Here is a 23,809-nt window from a genome sequence, read left to right on the forward strand (position 1 = left end):
CATAAGAAAGAAGCACTGTGTAAGCTCCATAATGAATGGGACCATTCCAGATGTGTGTGAGCCCTAGATCACGATGTCTAACATTGTAAAATGAATAAACTAAAACACCGGCAACTTTACCTTTAGCCTTCTCAAAGTCTTATCTGCTTCTGAATTCCCATGTCATTTCCCATCAGAGCGTGTATGAATCTTTTTCTGTTTTGGGTAATAACATTGGTTATAAATTTACTCCCTCTCCCCCTTCTTAATACTGTAGTTTAGTAGTTTTTAGCACTTTCTTCTTTGGCCATGTCTGAAAGTAAGTCTGGGGAATTCCCTGGTGGTCCAGTGGTTAGGACTCCTTGCTTTCACTGCCGAGGGCCAGGGTTTGATCCCTGATCGGGGAACTAAGATCCTGCAAGCCGCATGGTGCAGCTGGAAAAAAAAAAGTCTGACTGAGTCGTCCTGTGAAGAAGATAATGGGAACTTCAGTTTACTCCAGGTTACACAGTCAAGATTTTAATTTCCAGGCTGAAGTCTCTCTTCTATAAATTGTCTGTTATTATTTTTGCTAATGATATTTTTTGCTGCCAAGAACCACAGAATGATATAGAATAGTATCATAAAAACAGGTCAATTTCTTGAAAGATGTGTTTCTGATTTATTTTTTCCTTTTGGTTTTTAAGCAATTTGGATTATTTAATGTATGAATCACTTCTTCCCTCAGGTAACTGTGAGAGATCAAAAACCAAGTTGCCCTACAAAGTAACAGAGATTCAAGGCAGATGCTATAAAGTTTAGGAAATACCCAGCAGCTCTAGAGGTTGGTATCTGTCCTGTGTCCAGTTTGTCTTATGATTTGCTTTTTGGACTTTATTTAGTTGGGGTTTCCTACTTGGTGCCTGGTCTGCCCTTCAAAGCTAACACTGCTTATGGGCAATGACAAATGGCAGAGTTCTACCCAGGTAACAGACATACCTTCTAAAGAAGGCCCTAGCTGACAAGATTAGAGCCAAAGCCTTTCAATTCTGTGGAATGTTATTTTTAAGCTGGCTTTCACACTTAACTCCTGATCTGTTAATGGTAGTATGTAGTGGGTTAAAATGGGATTTTGTAAGTGATCCTGGCAGTTTCACTCTTAGTGTCCCAGCTTAGAGCTGGGTACTGGAAGCTTAGCATCTCCCTTAAGGGGCAGTAGCTTGACAGGCTTCCCTACACAGAGTCTTGGCATTGGGTAACCCTACCTCACCTCAACCCCTGGTCCTGGAGCAGTGGCTTGATGGCCCCTTAAAGGCCATTTCTGCCCTGCAGTGGTCATAAAGGGAAGACTGATAACTAAGCTCAGGCAAAATGTCAAGACCTTTGGCTTTATCCTAAAAATGGAAACTAAAGATATTGGTAATGATTCTCTGTATAACATCTTGAGTCTGTTACACACCAATTTAAGGAAATGAATTCTATTATTATTTCATAGGAAATAAATTGCTGAGTTCCAGTGTCAAGGAAGAGCTAAATATTGCATCATATGATATCTCTCTTGACTGAACTATTAAAGCATTGTATCAAAAAACAAGAAAATGTGACATTGTAAAGCCTTTGGAAATATAAGTTGTAAAACAGCAAATAAACTGAATTGCAAAAGTGTGTGATTCTTCAGCATTTTCTTCTCCTCTCATAATGGCCACATCACTCATGACAGCACTAGCTGTCATGAATAGTTCTGTCTTGTCATCTCCAATGACCTTTAGATAAGGAGAAAAGGATGGTGGATGTAAGGACAAAATAAAAAGATTAAGCATTCCCCACAAAGAGGAACCATCTTGACGACAGAAAGGATGCCAACTCATTGTTTATAAATGGAGGCCAGGAACATAGTAGCTCCACTGATGGATATTTCCAGTAGTGGCCTGTAGAATCATATGTTTTATGCGTTCAACTAGTGTAGACTCCTTAGGAATAAAGGAAGCTTTAGGAAATAAAAGATCTTTATACTAAGAACCTAGGACCTAGGTGGTCAATTTGTAGAACCAATCTCCCAATAAATGGTGCAGGTTAGGTCTGTGACTATGTGCTAAAAAGATTTTTATGTGATTGGAGGCTCTCCCACGGTTATTTGAAAGAACAGAGTGTATGTGACAGGATGGGGGTGCCTCCAAGAAAGGCTTTCTGGGTGATAGTATGGACAGTATTTTGATACATATCAATGTGTCCACTCAGTGCTGCTTCTAAGTAACCCTGTGATGAAAATGTCCTATAGAAAAATGTCCTTTAACTCCCTGTATTAACCAAGTATCCCTCAAAATGGATTAAGGAGATGGTAAAAAGTGATTAAGCGCTACATTTTTTCAGATGAGAAGCAAAAGATGATAGTGTTTCCAAGGCTGGTCTTATGAGACCTATGACTTTATCTAACCCCTACTTAAAGATTTTGTTTAGATACTCCAGGAAAACACCTCTCACTCCTATCCCCACCCAAGGCTGGATTATGTGACACCCCTATGTGTTCTAGTAGCACCTGTGTCTTAACTTTCATAGCCCATTTCATGACATGAAAGATGAGACTTGTGACATTCTTACCCTCATCAAAGGAGACCATGTATTCTTTCCTTAGGGCCATGGATTAGTGTAGCCAATGCAGTATCCCCATGGAAGAGTATAGGTCCTGGGACATCATATATATTCAGGTATTTGTGAATGAATGGCTTAGTGTTAATTAGATTAACAAATTGGGCCTTGTGGGTTGGACCCTAGAAGGTGGGGAAACTGATAATGCCAGTATATGGAAGAGGAAGCACAAAGACAGAGGAGAGTACCAATGAACATCTTCCTGTTCCGTAATCCTTCCCAAAGTCTCGCCTTTATCCTAGAGGGGAGATGAAAAGCCAAGTATAAATTTGGAAAATGGAGTCTAAAATGAATGATAATTCCTGACCACACCTACCCTTCTTCTTCCCTGCCATCTTACCTCTGTGGCAGGTTGAGTTCCTTAGGACGAGACTCTGAGATGGAGATCTGGGTGCAAGAAGTTTAATGGGGAGTGCTTTAGGGAATAACATCTCTGAGGGGACAAAGCATGATTAAGCAGGAGTTTGGGTGTGATGCAGGCACAACAAAGGCCTTGGCCAATCCCACTGAGAGCTCATGAGCTGTAATGACCCTGCAGAATTGTCCCAGTTGGGGCAAGAGGCTACATCTTACACCCCTGCATAGACCAGTCACTGTGATGCAGGATGCCCCTGAAAATGAGGCATGGCCTTGGATAGGTTAGCTCTCTTCTAGAAAGAACAACCAATCCCTGGAAAGTGGAGGTCATTTGCAACTGTTAACTGAAGTCAGCTGTTAACCAGCAGTTGGGAGAATAAATACTTCAGTCCTGAAGTCAGGCATAGGGGTTAGGAGGCAAATACAAGTGGCACAATACAGCATCCACTACAACTTCCAAATCATGCTCCAAATGGAAAATGTAACTATACTTTTAATAAATTCCTATTGAACACCACCATGACACATTGTGTTAGAAGGTGAGGCTACAACATGAAACAAGATGGTCTCTGCCCTCACGAATTTTCCAGATGTGGGCAGGAACTAATTACCACAAACGTAGTGGCTTAAAGCAATATCCATCGACTTCCGATCTCTGGTCTGGCATGTAAAGAGATGAGAAGTCTTCACTCTGTCCTAACAAGTAAAAAGCCAAACAAACTAATCATCAAGTCTTCTTAAATCTATCAGAGAATTGAGGTCACAGGGCAAACCGTTGACCCAAAAATTGGAGAGATGGGCAGATACAGAGTCAAAACTTACTAGAGCAGAAACCTCTGTGGGAACCACTGCCATACTTTGCTACCTGCCAGAAAAAAAAAACTCTGGTTTTAAAATTTTCATGTGAGGGCATCCCTGGTGGCGCAGTGGTTAAGAATCTGCCTGCCAATGCAGGGGACACAGGTTTGAGTCCTTGTCCAGGAAGATCCCAAGTGCCGCGGAGCAACTAAGCCCGTGTGCCACAACTACTGAGCCTGAGCTCTAGAGCCTGCAAGCCACAACTGAGCCCACATGCCACAACTACTGAAGCCCGCACGCCTAGAGCCTGTGCTCCACAAGAGAAGCCAGGGCACCGCAACTAAGAGTAGCCCCCGCTTGCCACAACTAGAGAAAGCCCACACACAGCAACAAAGACCCAACACAGCCAAAAATAAATAAAAATAAAACAAATAAATTAGAAAAATCTCATGTGATTTGGTTCAGATCACCCAAACAGTCACCCTTAAAAGGCCAAACTATCTTTTAACATAATCTAATCATGGGAGTAAAATCCCTTGAAGTAACAGTTCTATAGGTTTGGGTAGGAAGCCTTGGGGCGGCTGTTTTACAATTTTGCCTACCACAACCATGATGGCAGGCTGATAAGATACCTTGGTAAAGGGAGGTCTGGTGGCTTCTTTTGACTTCCTTAATAGTAGAGAGTACTGAGTTTGAGGAAAGAGGTTTCAGGATGAAGGAATTTGACAGCTTTATGGGCTCAGCAGTCTGGGAATCAGAACAGAGGAGGAGGAGTTTGGTTTGAGGTTCTTTTGGGTAAGCTGGGCAGAAAAACCACAGGTCAAGGGAGATAACAGGCTTAACTGATGGACCACAGAATGTAGGCCGGAAATAGAAGACAGAGAAACCTGGAGGGAGAAGGGATGGGAATTAACTTGCAGGGGCTACAGTGGATGGAGAGATTCCCGTTAAAGCAGAAAGTGGAGAAAGGCTTTAGTAAGAGGTTAAACATTTAGATCAGCGGCTCTTCAAATCTGGTCCCCAAACTGACAGCATCAGCATCATTTGGGAACTTGTTAGAAATGCAAATTCCACAGTCCATTCCAGAATTAGTACAATAAATCAGAAATTCTGAAACTAGGAGTACGGCATGGGAATCTGTTTTAACAAGCACTCCAGGTCATTTTGATGCACCATAAGCTCAAGAATCATTGATATTATTCTTCCATATTATAATAGAATATGTTTATCATGAATGGGACTCTAGCAGGAGAAAGAAAATTCCTGGAAGGAGAATTTTCTGCTACATGCTGAGCTAGAAATGCCAAGGGTAAGTGTAAGGCACTGCTTGAATTAACTGGACTTACGGTTTTCAGGAAGAGCAAGTCCTGGGCCATTCCAGCCAATTGTGTTATTGAGATAAACTTTCCAAGGCCAAGACTAGGAGCAGTTACTGAGGAGAATTGGGAAGGAGTCAGCCTGGCCCATATCCGTTATTCTTTAAAGAGGGGGGAATCCAAGCCCTAGGAAAAAAAGGCAGGAAGTGGGAACAGTGAGGTCCTGGGACCCTGAGTGATGAAAACAGCAAGAGACTCTAGTGGAGAGGGAAGGACACTTGCTCATGAGCAAAGTCTGGCTCCACTTTGGCTCAGCAAGAACAGACGCCCTCTCCTAGCTGCAGGCACCATCCCAACCTGCTGAGCTGCCTCAGCTGCAGCAGTCAAAGCCAGAAGTTCTCGTGTAGGCTGTGCTTAGCCAACAGGATGAGGATATATTTTGGGATGTGGGTAGCTGACCAGTACAGTAATTCCTATATCCTTATAAGTTTTCTGAATCAGTTATTCTGGGGATAATAATAATCATGGGACAATGGCAGTAAGTGCTAAGGAAGATAAAGACATGATTGTTCATTGTTATTATGGGATAGCCTTTCCCCCTAAAAAACTCAACCAAGCATAACAGGGATTTATGAACTCAAGACTTCTGTGTGCAGCAAAGACCAACATATTTTACACTGTTGATTTAAAAAATGAAAAAAACAGGGCTTCCCTGGTGGCGCAGTGGTTGAGAGTCCGCCTGCCGATGCAGGGGACGCGGGTTCGTGCCCCGGTCCAGGAAGATCCCACATGCCGCGGAGCGGCTAGGCTTGTGAGCCATGGCCGCTAAGCCTGCGCGTCCGGAGCCTGTGCTCCGCAACGGGAGAGGCCACAACAGTGAGAGGCCCGCGTACCGCAAAAAAAAAAAGAAAAAAACAATGCAGACAAATGTGTGTGGTATGCTAGTATTTGTGTTAAAAAAAGAGAAAAAACATTTCCTTGTGATACACAAAACATTTCTGTATGACTTCACAAGAAACTGGTAAAATGGATAGCCATTGGGAAAGGGAACTCAGTAACTGGGGAAGAGAAGAGAAAAGTTTTTCATGATTAAATCTTATATACCTTTTATATATATTTTTTGACCATACCTCGCGGCTTGTAGGATCTCAGTTCCCTGACCAGGGATTGAACCCGGGCCACGGAAGTGAAAGGGCCGAGTCCTAACCACTGGACAGCCAAGGAATTCCCCTTATATACCTTTTAAATTTGGACCATATATTACTATGATTCAAAAATAAATGATTTTTTAAAATAAATAAAGTAATGAGCTTTTATCCTCAGCGACAGAGGAAAGTCAAGCCTGAAATCTAAGGGCATTAAGTAGCCCCACCATGGAGGGTGGAAGCTGTGGCAGCACCTGGAAGAGCTTCCTCAGAGATTCCCTTAGTCTGGCCACCCTGCCAGAGGCATTTCTAAGGAATCAGGACCCACAGTGATCAGCAGGGAGGAGAACAATGAGAAAAGCTTTCCAGCCTGAAATCAGCCTCTCTCCAGAGCTAGCACCTGGCAAGATACAGTCACTCTCCTCGGGGTCATATCTTTACTGGAAGGTAGGTGAGAATTCACACCTGTGACACTAAATCTCCTCCTCTCTTGGTGTCACCCTCTCCTATTCCTCTCTGATTTCACATTCCTCTGATCTTTGGCCACAGTGTTTGATTTTTGAGAAGAGAATGTTGAACAAGTCAAGCTCTTGTCATTCTGAGTCTGAACTCTCATTTGTCTTGGAAGACTTATGCTTTCGTTTTTTCTTCTTTTTCTTTTCTTTCTTCTTTTTCTTATGCTTCTCTTTCTTCTTCTTTTTCTTGTGTTTCTCTTTACATTCTGAGGAACTGGAGCTGCTCCCATCTTCATCTGATGTTGAATCCTCCAGTAACTGTTTTAACTGTTGTATCCTAAACACATAAGATTAACCAAAGAAACATATTCAACATAACTTAAAAAAAATTTTTAGATAAAAATAGAAGAGCAGTAGTGATGTCACAAATCACTGCCTCATTAAAGACAGTACTTATTTTTATTTTTGCATGTTTTCCCTATTCTTGCCTACATCCACACCTATTTTACATGACTGTAACCAGTGTACAAGCCATTTTGTATTCTCAAGTTCATACTAGGCAATCTACCTCCTCAACAATTATAATTCAATATCACCAATTTGAAAAAAAAAGAAAAAAACCTCGTTTTTTCACCCTATCTTTATTCACGTCTAAGAACAATTTTTAACAATAGCTCAGATCCTTAAAGACGTTGGACAAGATAAAGTAAACATATGAAAGAGAATCAATCATATAGCAGAACTAGATACCACAATGTGGGTTGCCAACATCAACTATCAGTGACATGAGTGGGCTGGGCAAAGCCCACTGCTTTTTTAAAATAAATTTTAATAACGGTTCTTTTTTAAATTAATTAATTAATTAATTTTTGGCTGCACGGGGTCTTTGTTGCTACATGCAGGCTTTCTCTAGTTGCAGAGAGAGGGGACTACTCTTCGTTGCGGTGCACGGGCTTCTCACTGCGGTGGCTTCTCTTGTTGCGGAGCACGGGATCTAGGCACGTGGGCTTCAGTAGTTGTGGTGCACAGACTTAGTTGCTCTGCTGCATGTGGGATCTTCCTGGACCAGGGATCGAACCCATGTCCCCTGCATCTTAACCACTGTGCCACCAGGGAAGTCCCAAAGCCCACTGCTTTAAGTTAACCCAAGTACAACAGGCTGGCCTGCTCATTCCCCACATACTGGCCTCTTGAGGGATTACTCCTGCTCTCCTAACATTTCACAATTAAAATACCATATTTATTAAACCATTTCTCTAATACTGGAATGGTTGTTTCCAACTTTATATAATTTCGGACTTTAAGAGGATATTGTTATCATCAGGACAACCTCACCTTACATACTTTTCATGTCTTTTATTCTCTCGTATGATGTCATACATGGGATCTTCATGTGCCTTAAGGGTGAGAAAAGGTTAAGGTTGGGTTAGGCTTCATGAGTTGTTAGTTAATTAAACATTAAATCCCTGTTACTAAAAGCCAGTTATTCTTTTCCAGTTTGGTTGTTCAAACATTCTAATCCTTCCTAAAGGTCACCAGAACTGCAAACTCCCTGAAGCTGTGAAAATAATTTTCCAATTAGAAAAATACAGAAGGGAATTTCCCAGTGGTTAGGCCTCCAGGCTTTCATTGTGGAGGGCCTGGGTTCAATCCCTGATCAGGGAACTAGGATCCCGCAAGCCACGCAGAGTGGTCAAAAAAAGAGGGACTTCTCTGGTGGTCTGGTGGGTAAGACTCCACACTCCCAATTCAGGGGGCCCAGGTTCAATCCCTGGTCGGGGAACTAGATCCCACGTGCATGCCCCAACTAAGAGTCTGCATGCCGCAACTAAAGATCCCGCATGCCGCAATGAAGGTCCCGTATGCTGCAACTAAGACCCAGAGCAGCCAAAATAAATAAATAAATATTTTTTAAAAAGAGAAAAATAGTGGGAGGGAGGGAGACGCAAGAGGGCAGGGATATGGGAACAGATGTATATGTATGACTGATTCACTTTGTTATAAAGCAGAAACTAATAAAAAAAGAGAGAGAAAAATACAGTATATAATTTAAATATCCTTTATAAAGAATTAAACCATGGCAGAATCATGAAAAACTATTCAAGGAAGAAATATTGAGGCAATTCTCTTTGTTCTATGTGGATACACGACCAAGAAATAGTATTAAGAAAAACAATTATAAAATTATATATAACAATGAAACATTTATAGGTATGCAAAAATATATAAGTATCCCAAAGTCTGGAAGTATACTGGAGGTATAGATAATTTTAAATGATTTGAATTACTTAAAAGTAAGAACATGTAAGGGAAATGTTATGGTATGTGAATTATCTCATTTTAAAAGAGAATAAATGTTTATTACAGAAATTTTAGGTATTATCAGAAAATTAAGTTTTTTAAAAAAAATCTACTACTTCACTACCCAGGGATAACAGTAATATTAACATTCGGTCTCTCTCTTTCTTTTCTTTTTTTTTTTGGCTGCACCACGCAGCTTGTGGAATCTCAGTTCCCTGACCACACTCATGGAAATGAAAGCGCCAAGTCCTAACCACTGGACCACCAGGGAATTCCCTGGTCTCTCTTTTTATTTATTGGCCGCATTGGGTCTTTTTTTTTTTTAATTTATTTTTGGCTGCATCGGGTCTTCGTTGCTGCTTCCTCTAGTTGCGGCAAGCGGGGGCTACTCTTCACTGCGCTGCATGGGTTCTAGGCACTCGGGCTTCAGTAGTTGTGGCTCGCAGGCTCTAGAGCACAGGCTCAGCAGTTGTGGCGCACAGGCTTAGCTGCTCCGTGGCATGTGGGATCTTCCTGGACCAGGGATTGAACCCGTGTCCCCTGCATTGGCAGGTGGATTCTTAACCACTGCGCCACCAGGGAAGTCCTGCATTGGCTCTTAGTTGCGGCACATGAGATCTTCATTGAGGCATGTGGGATTTTCAGTTGCGGCATGAAGGATATCTCGTTGTGGTGCACGGGCTTCTCTCTAGTGGTGGTGTGCAGGTTTTTCTCTCTCTAGTTGAGGCGCGTGGGCTCAGTAGTTGCAGTGCGCAGGCTTAGTTGCCCTGCGGCATGTGGGATCTTAGCTTCCCAACCAGGGATCAAACCCGCATCCCCTGCATTGGAAGGCGGATTCTTTACCACTGGACCACCAGGGAAGTCCCTGGTCTCTCTTTTTAGATTGTTATTCATAATTTATGAAAAATTATAATCATACCATTTATATATAAAACTCTATTACTTTTCACCTGTGTTTTCATAAACATTTTCCCATGATATTACACATTCTTCTAAAACACAATTCCTAATGGCTAATTTCTGTTACAGTAATTTATGTTGATATATTGGACTATTAAGGTGTTTCCTATTTTTCTTTAGCTCCCATTTTTCTAACCATATAAATAGTAATGAAAGCTATCCTTATACATACATAAACAGTTGTGTATATATTAATGTTCTCTTACATCCTTAAGGTAAATTAAAGTGGGATTTCTGAGTCAAAATGAGTATGTTTAAAGTTTTTGAGATTTATCACTGAACTATGTTCTATAGTATCTGTAGAAATTGTCATTCCACCTAAAAGTAGAACGATTGATCCAAAATAAGTTATTTCAGATTATTAAAATGAAAACACAACATCTTAAAATGTCTTAAAAACTGGAGAATGGGGCTTCCCTGGTGGCGCAGTGGTTAAGAATCCACCTGCCAACGTCAAGAGACAAGGGTTCAATCCCCGGTCTGGGAAGATCCCACATGCCACCGAGCAACTAAGCCCACACACAATTACTGAGCCTGCACTCGAGAGCCCACGAGCTACAACTACTGAGGCTGCATGCTGCAACTACTGAAGCCTGTATGCCTAGAGCCTGTGCTCTGCAACAAAGAGAAGCCACTGCAATAAGAAGCCTGCACACCACAACGAAGAGTAGCCCCCTGCTCACCGCAACCAGAGAAAGCCTGTGCACAGCAATGAAGACCCAACGCAGCCAAAAAATAAAATTAAAAAACAAAAAAACACCTGGAGAATGTCTGTTGACTCCAGTTTGATATATGTTGATAACCTCAGTACATCCAGACAGCTACATATTTCACTTGACAGAAGCAGTTACTGAATGGAGAATTTACACCCCTGGGAAGTGACTCTGTTAAAATAAGGTGAGGAAATAATAATTTTACTGTCATGTAAAGAGCAAATATAATTTATATATACACTTCTAGCTTATAGTTTAAAGACATATAATCTTCAGGTAAAGCCTGGAAAACTAAAACCCTCATTTTAGTTATGAAACATGATTTTTTTATACAATAAGTTAAAAAAAAGTGATTGAATAAATAACAATGTCTGCTTCAGAAAAAGAATCACTATTCCCAAGGTATAAGCAAATGACACCTTAATAAGAAGTTTTTTGTTAAGAACTAATCTGTCACACAAATGTACAGGCATGCCTCATTTTACTGCACTTCACTTTATTGCATTTGGCAGATACTACGTGTTTTACAAATTGAAGGTTTGTGGCAACTCTGTGTTGAGCAAGTATATCAGCATCATTTTTCCAACAGTATTTGCTCACACCATGTCACTGTGTCACATTTTGGTAATTCTCACAATATTTCAAACTTTTCATTATAATTACATTTGTTAGGGCAATCTGTGATCAGTGATCTTTGATGTTAGTACTACAACTCTCTGAAGGCTCAGATGATGGTTAGCATTTTTTAGCAAGAAAGTATTTTAAATTAAGTTATGTACTTTGTTTTTTTAGACAGAATGCTATTGCATATTTAACAGAATACAGTATAGAGTAAACATGACTTTTATATGTGTTGGGAAATTTAAAAATTCATGTCATTTACTATATTGTGATATTTGCCTTATTGAGGTTCTAGATATTGCTAGAACCAAACCTGCAACATCTCTGAGGTATGCCTGTAATTTAACACAAATGTAGTTAACACCAGATACTTTGGCCAAATGGCTTCTGGGAATGTATTTTGTGTGAATTTGCAGTTCACTGTTAGTACCTAATCAACTGATATTCACTATCTCTGATAAATGTAAATTGATATGGTGGGGTTCTACTTACTACTTTGAACTGTTCTAACTTTTGGTTGCCTGTGATAAAAAAAGGGCATTCTTTGTCGCCTGTTCGGTGACCATATCGTTTACAGCGCCAACCTGAAAACAAAGAAAAGAGGAAATATTTCTGTAAGATAACACAGTTTCCTTTAATGAAGACAAAGGATCAGTAGATCATATTAAAGTTTTTCTTCATTAAACTCCAATTCTAAAAGCAAATGCAGGGCTTCCCTGGTGGCGCAGTGGTTGGGAGTCCGCCTGCTGATGCAGGGGGCGTGGGTTCGTGCCCCAGTCCGGGAGGATCCCGCGTGCCGTGGAGCGGCTGGGCCCGTGGGCCATGGCCGCTGGGCCTGCGCATCCGGGGCCTGTGCTCCGCGGCAGGAGAGGCCACGGCAGTGAGAGGCCCGCGTACCGCAAAAAAAAAAAAAAGCAAATGCAATCAGTGAATGAACCATGTAAGATCCTAAAAAACAAAGGGAAACTATAGATCTTCCTTGAGTTATGATGGGGTTACATCCCAATAAACCCATCATAAGTTGAAAATACTATAAGTTGAAAATGCACTTAATACACCTAAACTACTGAACATCATAGCTTAGCCTAGCCTACCTTAAATGCACTCAGGACACCTACATTAGCCTACAGTTGGGCAAAATCATCTAACACAAAGCCTATTTTGTAATAAAGTGTTGAATTTCTCAAGTAATTTATTGAATACTGTACTGAAAGTGAAAAACAAAATGGTTGTATGGGAACATAATTTTGAGAGATGGATCTCAGGAAACCATTGAAAAACAATGAAGTTTGGGGGTTCTCTGTTGACTGCCTCTGAGCTGTCCCTGTCTTTATCTCTCCTAACATTTAAAGTTCAGGAAAGGAGGATAACACTCCTTCAAACCAATGTCTTTCTTTGTGTTCAAAACCCTCTTACCTTTAAAGGAAAGGTGATCCTTACTATTCAAAATGTGGTCCATGCACAAGCAAAATCAACAACACATGGGAGACTGGTAGAAATGCACAGTATTAGGCCTATCCCAGAAACACTGACATATACTTGGAGTTCAAAAGACTTATTGGTGATGTGTAGACATATTAAAGTTTGAGAACCACTGTTCTAGATAATACTACAATCACTAAAATCAATGAAAGTATGCATATGTATGTGTGTGTGTATATATCTATCTATCTATCTATCTATCTATCTATCTATCTCTTGTTTGGAATGAGTCCAAGTTTTGTGGTGCCTGAGCTTAAATTATTTGGTGGGGGTGGGGATGGAGGGGGCTCTTTAGGAAAAACAAAAATCTTGCCTTGGCAAATTTTACAAATTCATATGACCATAATCAACACATCACTATGGTCCCTGCAGGTCTTTGAAAGACACAAGTGAAGGGCCCTGAAACTTAAGCTTCATTTACTTCTTGGTAAAACTGGATCTGGTCCCAACCCAAACTTTTATTTTCCAAGTCAATGCAAATAACTATAAAATACTAAGTGAAATGCAACTAATCACCTCATCAAACAGAGCAGTGGTTTTCAAACTTTAAAAAAAAGCCATAGACTTCTGGGTAAAGATGACAGACTAAACACATTCGTCTCCTTTCATTTCCTTCCTGAGATTCAATGAAAATGACAAGAGAATTCTTTTCAAAAGGAATAATCCAGTAAGTATCTCAAGAAGGGCCAAGTAACAACCTCCATAAATCTGTTCCTCCATAGAAGCATTGGAAATAGTTGCAAATTTTTCCAAATCAAGTTATCTGAAACCTTCAAAATTAACCAAAGGCTTGCCACAATCTAAAGAGTATTAATTAAAGAAACCCTACTGAGTCTTGGTAAGAACAGCAGGATTTCTGTCATTTTAACTGGGCTCACTCCCAACCCCTACTTCCACAACAGTCTTAAAAACAAGCAGCCCTGCAACCATGACAGCTGTGAAAAGCAGCAGTGTCACACCCACTGAAGAGGGAAGACTGGATTTTGAGCACCTCAAAAAGCCCTGACTTCAGAGCACAGAGCCACGCTGGCAGGGTACTGTTGCTATCTGACCAGTCATGTAGTTTGCTCTACAGAAAAAGCCCTACCCCAGGATATTTGTCAAAAATAGTCACTTGCAATTGTTTAACATCACAGATTATTATGGCTGTGATATCACTGGGTAAACAAGAGCCCAGCCAAAAGTTTAAAAGGAAGATCTGGGGAATGAGATGTCCATAGAGGGCTCTCAAAAATTCTGACATAGGGCTTCCCTGGTGGCGCAGTGGTTGAGAGTCCGCCTGCCGATGCAGGGGACGCGGGTTCCTGCCCCGGTCCGGGAAGATCCCACATGCCGTGGAGCGGCTGGGCCCGTGAGCCATGGCCACTGAGCCTGGGCATCCGGAGCCTGTGCTCCGCAGCGGGAGAGGCCACGACAGTGAGAGGCCTGCGTACCGTAAAAAAAAAAAAAAATTCTGACATAATTCCGGGAATCTAGAAGACTATACACATGTGTAAGGCTGTGTGCATGCATAGTAAAGGCCTGAGAAGGCCTTTTTTTTCACTTCTGACTCACTGTTAAGGCTCTGTGCAAGCAGGCACTAAAGGCTAAGGCAGACATGTAAACCAAACCACATGAGCATTTCAGGTTTGTCTTAACACACACATATAACCTCTTGGCAAAGGGCAGAAGGCTTCTTAGATCAATGCATTTAAGAAAATCTCTGTCGTATTATTAGCTGACCCCTAAGCTAACAGAGGAGACTTCAGTGGCCATACACTACAGGGAATACAGACTTACAGAATTAGTTCAGGAAAGTCACTAAAAATACAAAAAGGAACAATAACAAAACCTGGGTAGAAGGGAGAATCTGATTTTCAGACCACCTTATATTATCTAAAATGGGCAGTTTTCACCAAAAAATTGCAAAACACACAAAGCAACAGCAAGTCCAGATACTGGACTTACTAGACAAAGACTTTAAATCAGCTATTATATATAAGTTCAAAGAACTAAAGGAAGTTATGTCTAAAGAATTAAAGAAAAGTATGAAAGTGATGTCATAACAGATGGAGATTATTAATAAAGGGATACAAATTATAAAAATTAATAAAAAAGAAAGTCTGGAGTTGAAAAGCACAATAATCAAACTGAAAAATTAACTGGAAGGTCTTAACGGCAGATTTAAGATGGCAGAACAAAGAATAAGCAAACCTGAAGATAGGTAACAACTGAGATTATCCAGTCTGAGGAACAGAAAGAAAAAAGAATGAAGAAAACTGGCCAGAGTCTCAGAGACCTGTGGGATACCATCAAAATTCACAGCATATGCATAAAGAGAATCTCAGAAAGAAAGGAGTGCTAGAGAGTGTAGAATGTTTGAAAAAATAATGGCCAAAAACTTCCCCAATTTGATGAAAAACATTAATCTACAAATCCATGAAGCTCAATGAACTCCAAGTAGAATGAGTTCAAAGAGATCCATCATAGGTAAACTGTTAAAAAGCCAAAGATAACAAGAAAATTTTAAAAGCAATGAAAGAAAAACAACTCATCACATATAAGCAATCCTCAATGAGATTATCAGATGACTTCCTATCACAAACCATGGAGACCAGAAGGCGGTAGAATAACATATTCAAAGTGCTGAAAGAAAGACTATTAAGCAAGAATACTGCAGCCAGCAAAATTATCCTTCAGAAATAAAAGGGAACTTAAAGTTCAGATAAACAAAATCTGAAAATTTATTGCCAATGGACTTGCCCTATTAAAAATAACAAAGCTGAAATGATGAAAGGATACTAGGCAGTTACTCAAATCCACATGAAATACACAGTACCAGTAAAGGTAACACAAACATAATTATAAAAGACAGTATAAATACATTTTTTGTAATTCTTTTATTCTATCTCATTTTAAAACAACTAATAGAGAAATAATTATAAAACAGTGATGATGAGCTTATAATATATAAAAATGTAATTTGTATGACAATATTACCACAAAGGAGGGGGAGAGAATGGAGCTGTATAGGAACAAAGTTTCTGTATTCTATTGAAATTACATTAGCATTAATCTGAATGAAAATCAAAAGGCAGGTATTGGCAGAATGGATAAAAAAATGTTTTCCAAGTACAACAGACAAACTTTAGATTCAAAGACAAAATTAAATTGAAAGTAAGAGGATGGAAAGAGATACAAATAAAGCAGCGTTTATAGGAAATTTATGGCTTTAAATACCAACATTAGAAAAGAATAAAGATCTCAAATAAATAATCTAAAGTTCAGTTTAAAAATCTAACTGAAAGAGAGCTGGAGTGGCTATACTAATATTAGAGAAAACAGACTCAAAGGCAAGAATTGTTACAAGAGACAAATATTGACATTTTATAATGATATAAGTGTCAATCCATCAAGAGGATATAACACTTGTAAACATATATGCACCTAACAACAAAGTTCCAAATAGATGCAACAAAAATGGACAGAACTGAAGGGAAAACTAGACAATGCAACAATAATAATTAGAGACTTCAAAATTCCACAATGGATAAAACAACTAGAGAGAATATCAACAATGAAATAGAAGACTTCAACAATACTATAAACCAACTAGATCTCACAGATATCTATAGAACACCTGACCACCCCAAAAGAGCAGAATACACATTCTTTTGAATCCCACATGGAACATTATCCAGAATAGAGCATAGGCTAGGCTATAAAACAAGAATTAATAAATTTAAAAGGATTCAAACCGGAACTTCCCTGGTGGCGCAGTGGTTAAGACTCTGCGCTCCCAATTCAGGGGGCCCGGGTTCGATCCCTGGTCAGGGAACTAGATCCCACATGCATGCCACAACTAAGGAGCCTGCAAGCCACAACTAAGGAGCCCATGTGCCACAACTAAAGGAGCTGGTGAGCCACAACTAAGGAGCCCACCTGCCACAACTAACACAGCACAACCAAATAAGTAAATAAATACTTAAAAATAAAATAAGGATTCAAAACATACAAAGTATGTTTTCCAACCACAAAGAAGACAAATTAGAAAGCAATGATAGTAGGAAACTTTGGGAATCTACAAATATGTAGAAATTAAACAACACATTTCTAAACAATCCATGGGTCAAAGAAGAAATTTCAAGGAAAATTAGCAAGTATTTTGATTTGAATGAAAATTAAACATAACATATGAGATGCAGATAAAGCAGTGCTTAGAGGGAAATGTAGAGCTTTAAATGCCTATATTAGAAAATGAAGCTCTCAAATCAATAATCTCAGGTTCAATTAAAAAATCCAGAAAACAAAGAGCGACCCAAACCGAAGGCAAGCAGAAGGAGGAAATAATAATGAACTACTGGCATTACTGGTATGTGCTATGCCATAGATGAACCTCAGAAATATTATGCTTAAAGAAAAGAAGCTGGAGGCTTCATGAGGCAATGAAGATCCTGCATGTGGCAACGAAGATCCTGGGTGCTGCAACTAAGAGCCGGCACAGCCAAATAAATAAATAAATATTTTAAAAAAATACTAAATGCTAAATGAAGAGCAGACACCAGAAAATTGAATTCTAAGCCACCAGAGGGGAGAACGGAGAATCAGCTCAATTTCTATTTGTAGCACCTCCAAAGAGCTTAGGAATTGAGCTCTGAGCACCAGATACCTCTGAAAGTAAAGGTAAAGGAGGAGCTGAAATAAGGAGGATTGATGAAAAGTCCAAGGGCAACTCTTACTAGCCCTGGTGAAAGGAAGTTTATTGTCTGAAAAAGGTAAAGCATACATCTCTGGCAAAATGACATCAGATACATGTGAAGGCAAGGTGCCACAGTAAATACAGAAGATTACATGAACAAATAAAAAGTAAATGGCAAGATTTCCCAGCCTTCTTGCTCCAGTCAGATCCCACAACACTAGCAGCTTGGCCTTCACCCTCCATGGAGGAGCCTTCTTCTCTAGGAAAATATAACTCACCCCAAGAAGAAAAACCTACAGGTACTGACCTCACAAGTTCCCAACTGACCGGACTAGAAAGATCACCCTCCAGAGAAACTCAGCAAGCCCCACTCACACACTTAGAGCTCCTAATCAACTTTTTATCTCCCAATGATGAGCAATAACTGTGGTTGCCAGTCTCAAAGATGGACCCCAAAATCCCTGACTTCTAAAAAGCATGCCCTCATGTATTCCCTGCCACCCTGAATAAGGCTAACTGTTGTAACCTAGGTATTGGAAAAAGGATGATGTGTGAATGGAGGCAAAGAGACTGCAAACTGCTATTTTAATTATGTGTGTGAAGAATCTTTGTACAAACAAATGTCTCTAAAGGCAGCCGTATTCCTTCTTCAAATGCCGTCTTACGCTGGATGAAGGTGCTGCTGCTCTGGTGCGGTGGAGGGTGTGCACACAGAGCTCTACCTGTTCCAGACCCACCCTCTGTGGCCCAGAGCTCCTCTCAGGTTACCTGGATAAAACCTCAACACCTCTGATGAGGATGACTGACTGAGGCAAGACCCAAGGGACCACCCTCTAATGCATCCCTTGTCCCCCATGGCATTTCTACATGGAATATCCTTCCTGTTACAGGAATATTACTGTAGCGTATACTCCGCAGGCAGCTACAGCCCTGTGGAAGTCCACTGCCCTTACAGCCAGAAGCCCTGGAGTCAAAGCACTGCTCTGCCTCTTACCCCAGAACACTTAATAACATATGCAAGGCGGCTTCCTCACCTATAGCACAGAGATCATGCCCTGACTTTAGCAGGGCTGTGGGGAGAAGGAATTAAAAGAAGTGACCTTGTTTGTAAACAGTGGTCTATAACTTGCATGTATTGAGGGTGTTACTTGAAACCCTTCCACACTCACACTGCATGACTTTGACTTCTTTCCCCAGTGGCATCCAAAGTCCTTTGGTTGGTGCGTGGGCCAGAAATTCCCTGGCATGTTCATTGCCTGGGACATCTGGTATACAGTCTTCTGGCTTAGTCTCATCCTCCTGAAAAAGGAAACAGTGTGTAAGCTGTGCGGCAAAAAAGCACCGGAACTCTCTCCCACCTGTTTGAGAACACAGCACTGCCTGGTTTTCTCACGGGCTGGAGATCCCAATGTCATCATAACTTACCCTCTGAAGAGCTACAAAGAAGGACAAATCATAACTGACAGAAAAAACGGAAGTAACTATACTAGAAGAGCTAGCTATACCATGAAAACAAAGTAGCTGTTCTTAGAGAAGAGTTATAGTGTTTACATAGGATTGATCTGTGAGCTCCAAATTCTGATTCTAGATCACAAAAATTAGATTCTAAGATCACAAAAGGTTTTCTGCTAACTTAAAAGCTTTGTGGGATGAGGCAGAATATAGAGTTAAACAAGTGAGGTTTCCTGGAATAATAAGAACAATGTGTTAGAGTAAAATAGGTTATTAGACCTTGAAGGCCACTGTCATGTTTTATAATCTCACACATGCCGCATTTGTAAGATGTATTTTCGTTACCAAATAACTGCACTATATAATTAAGGTGCTGTTTTTTTACCTTATGATTTTTTCAAGTTTCCACAAATATTAAATTTATAATGGAAGAATGTTTTCTAAAAATCTTTTTTTTAAGTTGAAAGTTACCAAACAGAAAAGGTTACTTTGGCCTTAAGTCCTCTAAGTCTCGCTCCTGCAGAAAGACACTGACACTGTGGCCAGGGTGCTGGAGGAGGGACTCCTGCAACAGGTAGGGCTGGACTGGATGAGCTTCACGTCTCCTCAGAGTCCAGTGTTCTCTGAGCTGATGACATTCAAGAAATCAGCACCGGGGGCGTCAGAGAAGGAACATGGGGCAGGAGAGCTTTGAGGAGATGCAGTCACAAGTGAGACAGAAAGAATGGGAGTGAGCGCTGAGGAACACTTGGGGGGCCTGCAGTGGTTTCTTAGGTGACAGACACAAGGCTGATTAAATTTCTGCAAAGGCACAGGCTGTGACAAAGCCCAAAGTGCATGAACCGACTGCCATCTGCAGGGAAGACACAGAACTATCATAAAAGGAGGTTCAAACCTTATGCAGCTGTTTTTCATAACAAGTGACTGAGTCTGAGCACTGAGTCAAATCTGTCTCAGAGAAAAACCGAAAGTACAAACTTCACACTGACCTTGATAAGTCCAGGAGGAGGTTTTTCATAACTAGAAAGGAAGAAGACACCAGTCATGAACCATGTTCACAGGAATGTAACACATCTCAATCAGCAAAAGGCAACTGCAGACCAAAATGAAAAGGCTTTTTTTTAAAGAAAAAACTTAAAACTACATTATAACTAAAACAGTTAATAAAATATGTGCAGCAGTCAGAAGTCCTATATAAATAAACTGATGCTATACCACATCCTGTTCGATGTAGAACTTAAATTCACTGAAATCATAACTTGGTGTCTTGGCACAGCGATTTTATTTTTGGAAGAAGGGGAAGCAAGAGACTGCAGGGAAAATGTGAGGTAAGAAGAGCCTTGAGGGCCTCCCTGGTGGTGCAGGGGTTAAGAATCCGCCTGCCAAGGCATGAGAAACAGGTTCGAGTGCTGGTCCGGGAAGATTCCACATGCTGCGGAGCAACTAAGCCCGTGTGCCACAACTACTGAGCCCATGTGCCTAGAGCCTGTGCTCCGCAACAAGAGAAGCCACCGCAACAAGAAGCCAGCGCACCACAACGAAGAGTAGCCCCCGCTCACCGCAACTAGAGAAAGCCTGCGCACAGCAACAAAGACCCAACGCAGCCAAAAAAAAAAAAAAAAGTTATAACAATGTTAACACTGACATTGATTAGAAAAGTTATTATGATGGTGCTATATTGGAAGGACGGAAACAAGAAAGGCAAGTAAGAGAACTAAATCTTTATCTACTATGACAAGAAGTTAACAGATGTCTAAAATTGTTGAGTCAACAAAAAGTTATAAGCATATAACTTAGAAATGTGCAGTTAAATCCAAGAAGTAAAAACTAAAAGAGTCTGCACATGGAAGGCTTGGCCTTCTTAGGAGGGAAGGGGGTGGAGGGTTGTGCAGGTTACTAGGTTACTCTGGGGGGTAAATGAGGAGTTGGGCAGCCCACAGCTATTTTTTGTAGCATTTTTAGTACTATTTGAGTTTTAAGCTATATACAAGTGTTACTCTGGTATGAATTAAACTTAATTAAAATCAAATAAAACCCTGAACTAGAAAAAGCAAATATGTCCATAGCCTAGGCAGTTTCAAATCTGTGAAACTGGAAAAATCCCACTGGTCTGAGAATCACACTCCTGAATTCTGCTCTAATTTTGTTTGCTAACCAGGTCAGTGGCTTAACCACTGAGCCTCCATTTTCTCATCTACAAAACGTTATCATCTTTCTCTTGTCTGTGAAAAAGCTCTGTGAGCTACAAAATAAACATATAGTATTAACCACCACCTGGCATCCTACAGTTAAAGATACAGAGGGCTGGCGGGGTTAAGCCCTGCCTGAGCCCAGAGTGCCTTGAATGCACCAGGACTGTGGATGCCAGCAATGCGGCACCTGTATCCAAACCACAGCCCACTGAGGTGAAATTCAGCTCAAGAGACACACTGAAAAGAGCAGGCCAGGCTCCAAGGAAGCATGCATTTTGTATCAAAGCTCCCAGAAGGTTAATGAGGGCCTTTCCTTACACGACTGTCTCAGCAATAATGAGAAGGTAGGTAATGAGAAGTGCCTGAAACAGAAATAATTCAGATAACTCAGTGAACACCAAAATTAGAAAAGTCAGACTTCTAAAGCTGATTACAGAACGACAGAAACACAGAAAAGAACCGCAAGGGTCATTAATCCAAACTTCCACCTGATGTTTAAATCTCCTTTACAACCAACCCTTCTCTCAGGCGTTATCTGGACTCCCTCCAACCCCGGGTAGCTGGGGGAGTACAGTGCCACCTAGGTCAGGCCACGCTGACCAGCAAGAATCTATGACTCTGGTCCTAATTCTTCTTGTTGAGCTGGAACTGGCCTCTTTGAAGCTTCCACCCTTAACCCTGGTAAAAAAAATCCTGGGGACGAGAGAGAAGTCCACGCTCTCTTCTACCTGACAGCTCCTCCCGAAGAGTCAGGGACCAGGCCCTCACCCCACGTTTATTCTTCCCTTCCTCACCGCGCACTCATGCTACGGGACTGGGGTTTTTCCTCCCTAGTTAACAGCACTAGATGAAAAGAATGGGGATTTTACCCAGTTCAGAGGGAGCCCCTTGAACTGAGAAACGGCAAAGGACCCAAGGGCGCAGCCGCACTTCTCCTGTATTCAAATCCTGACCGACACCGACGTCGCCGCACGAGGAATAAAACCGTCGTTTCCGGCGGGGAAGCGCCCGCCCACCGCCGCCTCGCGCGTCCGGGACGACCCTGGGGATGGAGCCTCCCCGCTCTTCCTCCAGTGGCTGAGAGTCCAGCGTCCCGCAGCCCGGGATCAAAACCCGCACCCGGCTCGCTGGGGTCCGACGAGCCCACCTGCCCACTCGCAGGTCTCCAACCCGGGCGGGCCCCGCCGCGCGACCCCGGGCCCCGACCCCATTCCTCGCATTAGTCGGGGGCGGGCGTGACGGACTCACAAGGACTCCAGGTGCTTGAGCTGCTGCAGCTGCTGCGCGTCGTGCCGCCGCCGCCTCTGCTCCCGGCGTCGCTGCAGCTCCTGCTCCGGAGGCTCCCGCGGCCGCCGCGCGCCCCCGGTCCCCGAGTCGTCGCGCCCGAGCCGGGACGACATTGCGACCCCGCGCCGAGCCGCGAAGACCGCACTTCCTCCGCGCCGCGCCCGCCCGGCTCCGCAGCGCCCCCTCTCGCCGCCGTTCCGCGGCCCGCCGGGCCGGGCCCAATGTCCCGGCTGAGGCCGCCAGTGCCCCGCCTCCCGACAGGCCGGCCCGACTGCCTCCGCAAGTCCGCGCTCTGAGCGCCCGAACCGTGCTGCGGAGTCAGCGGGTGCCGCAGGCTGGAGCGCGCCCCCTGGCGGCAGCCAGGAGCCCCGGCGCTGAGGATGCTGCGGAGGGAGCCAGAGCTTTCTTGGTTCTCTTGTATTCCCCCCCTGAAGCCTTCAGGGATGTTAAGCTGTTCAGTTGCATAGAAGCCACCATGCTAAGAGGAAGCCCAAGCTAACAAATGGGGAGAGATCACGTGAAGAGGCCCTGAGACAATAAAAAAAAAAGGGATGTCAGGTCAGACCCCACTGCCTAACCCCACCCCACCCCTGGTCAGACGACTCCTTGATGCAAGCCAAGGCTAAATCTTAAGGGGCTCACGTCAACCAAGAATTGCTCCTGTCCGCCTGGGGAGGCTTTGTTGCCGGCCAAGTTATGTGCTTAAAGTAAAAGAAAAGAAGATGGAAGAAGGAAAAAAGAGAAAAGAAAAGACAACAAACATTATCTAACCACAACCAGTGACTTTATGGCATGCAAGCAAATAATCTGAAAACTTTAGTATATACTTATATGCAGAAAGCAATTGTGTTGGATTTTTCTCACTTGCAGTTGAAAGAAGTCAATTCACAGTCAGTTTGTCTAACATAGTGATTTGCTCTCTCAGGAAGAAAACCCAGGGATTGATAATTCCATTTTAGCAAGTATTAGTCAAAATTCTTTTGAAAACAACAATGGACCAAAATCCAAATCAAACTGCTCTAAGGAAAAAAATTAAGTAATTTATGGGCTTACATATGTGAAATGTCATGGGATGGAACTTCAGGAATGGCTGGATCTAGGTGCTGAAATGTTATAGTCAGCAATTTCAAAGCTTCACGTTCCTTTGTATTGCTTCATTCTTTATAGTTTCTCCCATTGTGGGGGCAAAGATGGCCACTGGAATCCAAAGATGGCCAACAAATTAGCAGCCCCAGCTGGAAGAAACTTTCTCTTTCTCAGTTCCAATAAGAATTCCATGTATTATACTCATTGGCTTAGCAAGAGTCATGTACTTGTCATGGAAACAATCACTGTAGTCAAGGAGTTGCAGAACACTGACTGCTCATGCCTATGTTACATGTCCACCCTAAATCCGAGGGGTGGATCAGCTTTATCTAAGCCATATAGACTAAGAGAGGGGGGAGGGG

General features: G+C 42.0%; 1 protein-coding gene across 3 annotated transcripts; it reads right to left on the reverse strand.

The window, feature by feature from the left end:
- Positions 1-510: 510 nt before the first annotated feature.
- On the reverse strand, positions 511-22,548 carry LOC308623049 (retinitis pigmentosa 9 protein-like). 3 transcript variants are annotated; one of them, XM_081244913.1, is made up of 6 exons: positions 22,323-22,548; positions 19,872-19,902; positions 18,600-18,729; positions 11,763-11,854; positions 8,020-8,072; positions 511-7,012 (listed from the first exon to the last, which is right to left on the reverse strand). In XM_081244913.1, the coding sequence occupies exons 1-6, from the start codon at positions 22,472-22,474 to the stop codon at positions 6,814-6,816; spliced, it is 657 nt and encodes a 218-aa protein (XP_081101039.1). In that variant the 5' UTR covers positions 22,475-22,548; the 3' UTR covers positions 511-6,813. The 3 variants fall into 3 exon arrangements, with proteins under 3 accessions (XP_081101039.1, XP_081101038.1, XP_081101040.1); XM_081244912.1 differs by having other exon boundaries at positions 8,011-8,072; XM_081244914.1 differs by lacking the exon at positions 511-7,012 and adding an exon at positions 7,341-7,735 and having other exon boundaries at positions 8,011-8,072.
- Positions 22,549-23,809: the final 1,261 nt, after the last annotated feature.

Source organism: Mesoplodon bidens (assembly GCF_964165515.1).
Source record: "Mesoplodon bidens genome assembly, chromosome: 9".
Lineage (NCBI taxonomy): Eukaryota > Metazoa > Chordata > Mammalia > Artiodactyla > Ziphiidae > Mesoplodon > Mesoplodon bidens.

Excerpts from the sequence above, each read along its gene's own strand:
- LOC308623049 (XM_081244912.1), bottom strand. The coding sequence starts at position 22,474 with ATGTCGTCCCGGCTCGGGCGCGACGACTCGGGGACCGGGGGCGCGCGG. Across the intron at positions 19,903-22,322 it reads CTCAAGCACCTGGAGTCCTT|TTATGAAAAACCTCCTCCTG; the intron begins GTGAGTCCGTCA and ends CTTCCTTTCTAG. Across the intron at positions 18,730-19,871 it reads CTCCTCCTGGACTTATCAAG|GAGGATGAGACTAAGCCAGA; the intron begins GTCAGTGTGAAG and ends TTCCTTTTTCAG.